This window comes from Sinocyclocheilus rhinocerous, unplaced genomic scaffold, assembly GCF_001515625.1.
Source record: "Sinocyclocheilus rhinocerous isolate Xijiao unplaced genomic scaffold, SAMN03320098_v1.1 scaffold69, whole genome shotgun sequence".
NCBI classification, from domain to species: domain Eukaryota; kingdom Metazoa; phylum Chordata; class Actinopteri; order Cypriniformes; family Cyprinidae; genus Sinocyclocheilus; species Sinocyclocheilus rhinocerous.
In genome coordinates, this window is record NW_015667272.1 from 560384 (window position 1) to 568620 (window position 8237).

The following is an 8237-nucleotide window of genomic DNA, read 5'->3' on the forward strand; positions in this document are numbered from 1 at the left end:
ATTAGACATTCAAAGATTTGTTTAAATGATATAAATGCGTATTTGCTTAATGCTGACGGCAAACGAGAAAGTATTATAATGTTTGCCTTTCTATTACTAATAATATAAAAGCAATCGTTATAATACTTTTTGTATACATTTTAATTCCTTTGTTTAACCGTTCTATCTGATTATTAGACAGACTTCCATCCATATTAGACAGAACTGTTAACAACGACAGTAAACAAGAGGGAGAATGTGAGCACTGTGTGCTCAAGCGCTGCCGTTTTCAGCGCGCAATAATAAAAGTCCCGCCTCGAACACATTGGCCAAGCAGAAAAACTTATCGGCCGATGCCGATATTTGAAAAATAAATGCCAAAGGCCGATATATCGGCCTTGGCGATATATCGGTCGACCACTAACCTGAAGTATATTTGCAATAGTTCCACTTTAGCACAATCAAATATACTTCAGTATATTTTTAGTTAGACTTCAGTGCTACTTCCACACAAATAAAGTGCATTAAGTACAAAATTACTTCCAATTAAGCAGACTTTAAGTATACCAGTTTAGTATACTAAAAGTACAAGCAGGGTATTTTTATTAAGTACATAAATATGTAAATGTATTTGTAGAATACTTACCATGAAATAAATGTATTTCTAATACATTTTGATATATTTATTTTTTACTAGGGTTTACTTAGTAACAAGTGGCTAAATGGGACAACAGAGGTTGTCACTTGTCAGGGACATTAAATGTCATCATAACAAAGAGGTAAACTCTTACGAGCTATTCTAATTCAAACTATTAGGGATTTTTTTTAAATAAAGACAGGTGTCAGAAGATTAGTGGTGGTGATGTTGAAGTCATGTGACACTGGTGTAGTTTGTTTATGGCCTAGCTTTAGCTTTTTATTTCTGGAGATTATATTTAAGCTTGAATATTCATAAATGTTGTGTTAATTCGTGAAGATTATCATGATAAAATGCACAAGAATCATACTTTTGTTGATGGTTGATGGATGGTATTTTCGGCAATAATCCAAAAGTCAATGGAAAAGTCCTTTTGGGTTTTTGTCGAGGGTACCAGGGTGATGCTAATTTCTGAGTTGGCATACAAAAACACGTCAGTACTGCAGCATTCTATTTTGAATTTGCACACAAACCAAAAATATTACTTATTATTACTACAAATGATAAATTGCAAGAAATTATATAACAGATATTTCTGGCTATAAATTTTGATCGGATGAGCTGCAACTGGTCCAAGTGGCATTATTCAGCAACTGTAAACAAGTACATTTCACATTACACACCTTAATAACAAGTATTGACTTGTTTGGGACACGTTTTTATCTGTATGTTCACATTACTCTATATTTCTTCGCTTTCAAGTCTAATTAACAGCAATAAAAAGCAGTCCTGCCCACTGATAGTTGCTCAAAGATATCTCACAGCATATTTGTAAGCAAAATCTATACCGTTTGACATTTCAACTGCAGCATGGTATATGTATTATGTTTAAAGAATATTATATATATTAACATATATGGAACACATACAATATACATATTTGCATAATGATGACTTCCTGTATTCACTACTGTTCAAAAGACTGGTCTGCAGTTATTTGATCAAAAATACTGTAATATTGTGAAATAGAACAATTTAGAAAAACGTTCAAATTTTGAACAGTAGTGTAAATTCACACAAGTTTCTGTTACATGGTTCACCTTGATTTTGTTTTAAAAGGATTGTTCACCCAAAAATGAAAATTCTGTCATTAATTACTCACCCTCATGTCGTTCTAAACCTGTAAGACCTTTGTTCATCTTCGGAACACAAATTAAGATATTTTTGATGGAATCTGAGAGCTCTCTGACCTTGCATAGACAGCAAGGACCCTTACACGATCAAGGTCTAGAAACGTAGCAAGCACATCGTTAAAATAATCCATGTGACATCAGGGGTTCAACAGTAATTCTACGAAGCTACAAGAATACTTTTTGTGTGCAAAGAAAAAAAAATAACGACTTTATTCAACAATTCGTCTCCTCCGTGTCACCCTATAGCGCCATTTTGAAGAGTATCGCATACGTAAACAACGTATGCAATGTATGTGTGTGGATATGCTGTTTACGTTGTTTACGCTTTGATCTGAACGTAAACAGCGTATCCGCGCACATACGTTGCATACATTATTTGGCCTTCCGGAAGTAGATGCAATTAGGAATCATTGTTAAGATCTGTTTACAACAGAACAGCACAACCCAAATGTTCGAATTTGTGCAACGCATTTTATGGACGACAGTTTTGTGAACCTAGGAGAGTACGAGGCTGGCTGTGCACAAAGGCTATTTCTTAGCAGCTATTATTTAGAAAATCAATGAGGTTGTAGGGCTTATGGGAGTTTTTACATTTGTTCTAAAAAGATTAGTGGCATTATGCTCCATAATTAATTATTTTACACTCAACTGAAACTCAGAAAAACTCTGCACTCCAAACTAAGGAGCTAAAGACTTCCAGACACTCAAGAAATATGTTACATACCAGGCATCAATCCATCTGTGGGCCGGCTGGTTTTGGGGCTCTGGCGATGAAGTAGAGACTGAAAGAAGTAAAAAAAAAAAAAAGATTGCTTTAAGAGACAGATAAATGGGAAAGTGAAACATATCTGTGCTGAGATCTAAAGCACAAGCTTTACCAGTTTGCTGTCCAGTGGTTGTTGTTGATGCTGGGACAACGTTGTTGTTTAAGATTTAACGAAACCATGGCATGGCAAATTAGAGGAGGAAGGAAAGGTAGGAAAGAGGCTGATGTGCACTATATAAAACTGAAGCACTGTCCACCAAACATCCAGGACACACTGCTCGCTCGATCTCACTCGGGAACCATGATGTCGTCCTCACCTGGGACACAGAAGAAGTCAAATAAAGTATTAGATTTAAAATAGGTTTGATTATTTCTTAAGATAAAAACATCCATTTTTTAGTTGTTTATCTCTTTTGGTCTTTAGATGGTCTGTTTGGACTTTTCAGTTGTTTTTGAGTCATAGTATGTTATCACGAATGCTCAAAGGATCAAGAAAAAATTGATTTCTCATGATGAAACCCCTTTAAATAAATGTATGTGAACACTAAATGACTTGTTCTAAATTCAGGACAATACAAAATGGTGGAACAAAACAAAAGTCGATGGTAAAGGTTTAACAATAGCAGTTCCCTTTCAAGGGAACTTCGAACTGCGTCCTCTAGGGGTCGCTATGGGGGACGCCTCGTCGTGACCCGTGTCTGAAGCATACATTGAAAAAACACCAACAACACGTTGGCTGGCGACAGCCCATGACATCACTACCGGTGCGACTATAGTATAAATTTGTCTCTCTTTTCGAGGAAAGGGGGGCAGCCATCTGCTTCCCGCGGCTCAGGACCCACCGCTGCTGAGGCACGGAGGAGGATGGGCTCGTGGGGATCGCACGTGGATCCGGCTTATGAGTTTAAAAAGGGATTTTCCCTCTCGCGCTCGTCGGCTGTGGACGAGAGTAAGCTGCTGGAGGAGTTGCACACGATGCGGTGCTCCAGGCATATTAGGCTGACCTGCTGGAAGACCTGGATGAAGGCCTGATGAGGTACCTGAGTTTCGCCGCACCACAGATTTCACTCTCTGTGCTACTAAGCATGGCAGCTATAGTAGGTATTGAGAGACATCCTATTTTAATATAGCTGAAACAGTAGTATAAGCTGTTTTGGGAGAAGGGGGAAAAAAAAGACGGGCTCGGGTCGGTAATTCTGATAAGCTGTTGGACAAGGGCCGGGCTAGGGCCTGAACGTCATGTATTCGAGGCCCGTACTGGGCTCTAGCCTGAACATTTCAAGTGAGTAGCGGGGCAAACTGAAAGTTGATGCCGAAAGTACAGCACTCTCCTACCTTCCCTGCTGCGACTACTCTTGTTTGTAGCCTATGCGTTCCTTCGCTGGCATTTTCCACATTTCGTTTTTCTCCCTTAATAACAAATGTGTCCATTCTGATGCTCAATTTTACCGAACTAATTGCAAGAGCAAGCGGTAGCCCCTGTGTGACAGGTCAAGACTTAGTGTGATACTAGGTTCTTGGTCGTATCCCCTTAAAGGAATCCATTATGATTTTTAAGCATTAGCGGAGCTTCTCAATCGACCACTTCACACAACATTCATTCAACTCCCTCAAGAGCCAAACATGCTCCATTCAAACGCTAGATTCTCTCGAAAATCAGGCGAGAACAGAATCTGTTGCCACAAATGCACTCATGCAAATGCTGACTACTATCCCTCAGTTGAGAATCAAAGAAGAAAAGAGCTTCTTAACACCTTTCAGTCAGTCCCGCGAATGCATCAAAAATGAGCACATCCAGCTTCCAGAGTCGAATGCACTCCATCCAGCTTTTTCACTGAGAAATTGTCACAATGGGCTCATTCAGCTCCCTCAAAATCTTTAGTCACATTCTTTGCATGTACCCAAACCGTCTCCTGAAGACAAAGAAGTGCATGACAGACACCCATTTATACTCACAGTCACACTGGTAGGTACATCATAGGCTGTCACCAGCCAATATCAAGTCCATGTGTTTTGAAATGTGCTTCAGATACCGGTCATGCTGGATGCATTCCCCATACTGTCCACTAGAGGACGCAGTGTGATTTCCCATTCGAAAGGGAAATGTTATCTATAGGCCTACTGTAATTGAGACATTTCTTCAAGAAATTAATTATAAACAAAGTCATTTAGTGCAGAGGAAATTTAATGTCGGAGTGGGATTTGATCGAACGTTATTTTACCGTTGAGTGTGAGCGGTACATGAGTGGAGCATTCGCTTGGGCCATGAGCAACTGAGCAGAACGCATTGGCATAGAGCACAATATTGAGTTGAGTGTCACACCGCTCTGCTTCACTCAAATGCTCTGGCATATACCATTAGAAAAAAGATTATTTGTATATAAATAATCATTAGTAGACAGACTAACATGATAAGCTGGCTTTGATGTAAAATAAGTAGTGGTGGAAAGAGTACTATGAAACGTCTCAGGTTACTTATGTAACCATGGTTCCCTGAGTAGGGAACGAGACACTGCGTCCTCTAGGTTTCTTGCCATGCTGCGGACGCAAGCTTCAGATGAAGAAGTGAATGATGTGTGCTCCCGGCGCTTATTTATACTATAGTCGCACCGGTAGTGATGTCATGGGCTGTCGCCGGCCAACGTGTTGTTGGTGTTTTTTCAATGTATGCTTCAGACACGGGTCACGACGAGGCGTCCCCCATAGCGACCCCTAGAGGACGCAGTGTCTCGTTCCCTACTCAGAGAACCATGGTTACATAAGTAACCTGAGACGTTTCTCATGCAAATCTCTGGAGTTACTTAGCTGCTGAAATTGTAAAAAAAGACTATACCAAATGCAAAAGATACTAAAAGGAAGAATCAAACTGCCATCTCCATTTTGAAAAATCATTAAACACACCATGAGTCCAGCATGAAGCAGGAAAAAAAACTATAATTTCACCTCCATTACTTTCATACTACAAATAATACTCTCTATAAAGCAGGCACGAGAGCAGTCTTTATTAACTACGCTCTGCCTACAGCAAACATATAAAATTCTCTTTGATTAATGAGTGCTATACTCTTAAATTGCTGACATCACACTTTCACACAGAAACAAACTAGGAATTTCAGGTGACTGACTTGCATGTATTCAAAGTACCTCCAAAACAACACTGAAAAATAGGCTTGCACACCAACCAAATACACAACAACAACAAAAAAAACAGGATTTTTCTTCCCAGATTTCAAGAAACAGGCTAAATCTGGCAATTCATTTATTATAATCAGGTTAATGTGTTTGTGATTTTACATGAACAGAATGTGACCAATTCTAATTAATATTTGAATATTCTTGTGCTTTAAACTCAGTTATTCAGCATTTATTCTTCTTTAATTATATCATAATTAGAGAAGGCGACTGAAGTTCTCGCTCTCCAAACCCCGCTAAGGACTGTAACCCTGCAGGGCAAGGCCCAGCCTGCTAGCGGTCTCCCATTACAGCACACATGAATAGGGACTGCTTGGTGACAGGTGTCTGGGAAAGCTGCACAGTCAAGGAACCGGCTGTTCCTCTGGCCTGATGCCACTGTGGGAACTCCTACAAACACATCCTTCCCTGTCTGAGTTCACGGACACACGTAGCATTAAAACCACAAAATCATCCGACATGACTGTACTGGGTGCACGTTATTTAAATCAGGGGTTTACAGGGGGCCATAAAAGAGTGCTGGGGGTCATTGGAAAATGTAGAGAAAAACAATAAATTAAAAAGATTAAATAAAAAAATTAATTAAAATAAGTAGAAAACCAACTAAATAATAGTAACTAAATGACATTTGGGAGGAATTTGAGGGTCCCTTGAACAAGATGGATGAACAAATATAGAGGTCCATGGTATCTCAAAGATTGAAAACCCACGATTCTGTCAATAAAGTACACGCCAACTCATTGATTTAAGTTAAGAAAGAGCTTTAAAACCACATCATCCATCGTGACTGTATTAAATGGATAGTTCACTCAAAAATTTAAATTCTGTCATTAAAGGGTTAGTTCACCCAAAAATGAAAATTAGCCTGTGGTTTACTCACCCTCAAAGCATCCTAGGTGTATGTGACTTTCTTCTTTCAGACGAATCCAATCGGAGTTATATAAAAAATTGTCCTGGCCCCTCCAAGCCTTTCAATGGGGGTAAGCGGGTGTTGGTTGTCAACAGTTCAGAAGACGTGAAATAAAGTGCGCGCATCCGTAATAAAACGTCCCTCACACGGCTCCGGGGGGTGAATAAAGGCCTCCTGTAGCGAATCCATGCATTTTTGTAAGATAAATATCCATATTTCAAACGTAAACTTTTTTCTCATTTCCGCTGACTGTGGTACGCGGAAGTCGTTCAGGCTGATGACGTAAGACGTATGCGTCGTGCGCGCGCCTCTGAGAAATGCAGGAGCAAAGGAAACAAAGTTTCCTTACTTTAGCAAAGGAAAACCAGTCTCCTCTTGGCTTATATCGAAATCCTCCGACATTTTTCTTTACAAATCCTCGTTTTGTGCTTCTAATTCATAAACGGCGTTTTGTTTGGTCTCTGCGTTTGTCACTAATCACGCAACGTCGACGTCTTACGTCATCCGCCGGAACGTCTTCCGGTGAGGGACGTTTTATTATGGATGCGCACACTTTATTTCACGTCTTCTGAACTGTTGACAATCAACACCCGCTTACCCCCATTGAAAGGCTTGGAGGGGCCAGGACTATTTTTAATATAACTCCGATTGGATTCGTCTGAAAGAAGAAAGTCACATACACCTAGGATGCTTTGAGGGTAAGTAAAACACAGGCTAATTTTCATTTTTGGGTGAACTATCCCTTTAATTACTCACCCTCATGTCTTTCCAAACCCGTAAGACCTTCATTCATCTTCAGAACACAAATTAAGATATTTTTGATGGAATCTGAGAGCTCTCTGACCCTCCATAGACAGCAAGGATATTACCACGATTAACGCACAGAAACATAGCAAGGACATCGGAAAAATAGTCCATGTGACATCAGTGGTTCAAACGTAATTTTATGAATAATCAATGTAGTCAGCGTTGTTTACGTTCAGTAGACAGCGCGCATGCTGAACGTGAACAACGCTGATTATTAGGGGTGGGAATCACCAGAGGCCTCACGATACGATATTATCAAGATACTTGTGTCACGATACAATATTATTGCGATTTTAAATATATTGCGATATTCTTTTTCCAGCTTCCAATTATGTCCCCAAAGGAAAACTTTGACAACATCTGTTTTAACTAAAAAGAAACATTTCTCACTTCAGTTTTATTGTTGCAGTGCAAAATGGGATTGTCAAGCAGACAAACTGACCAACACTTTCATGAAAACCTGTCATAAATGTTGTATGCACCTGGCAAACTCAACTATTTGTATTACAGTCTAATCTAGTCCACCTTAATTAAATGTAAACAGGTATGCACTGCTGTGCTACTACAGGTATTTTGAACAGTGCAACTTGAAATTGTACTAAAAAGGTTTGCAGACCCTTTAGCAATTGGGGCATTTGAAAGTAAATTACTGTTAAATTAAAATTACTTACATCTATAGGGATGCACCGAAATGAAAATTCTGGGCCGAAACGGAAACCAAAAATTCTGGATGCACTTGGCCGAAAACCGAAA

At 39.4% G+C, this 8237-nt stretch overlaps 1 protein-coding gene across 2 annotated transcripts in view; it reads right to left on the minus strand.

Annotated features, from left to right (window-relative positions):
• LOC107733521 (protein FAM53C-like) overlaps positions 1-8237 on the minus strand; it is a 21400-nt gene that overhangs the window by 9207 nt on the left and 3956 nt on the right. Inside the window, exons 1-2 of one of the 2 annotated variants that reach the window (XM_016545176.1) lie at positions 2688-2714; positions 2534-2591 (exon numbers count right to left, since the gene is read on the minus strand). In XM_016545176.1, the coding sequence (XP_016400662.1) occupies positions 2534-2540 (7 nt within the window). In that variant the 5' untranslated portion in view covers positions 2541-2591; positions 2688-2714. Of the gene's footprint in view, positions 1-2533; positions 2592-2687; positions 2893-8237 lie in introns of those variants that run through there. The other variant, XM_016545174.1, reaches the window with a different exon arrangement.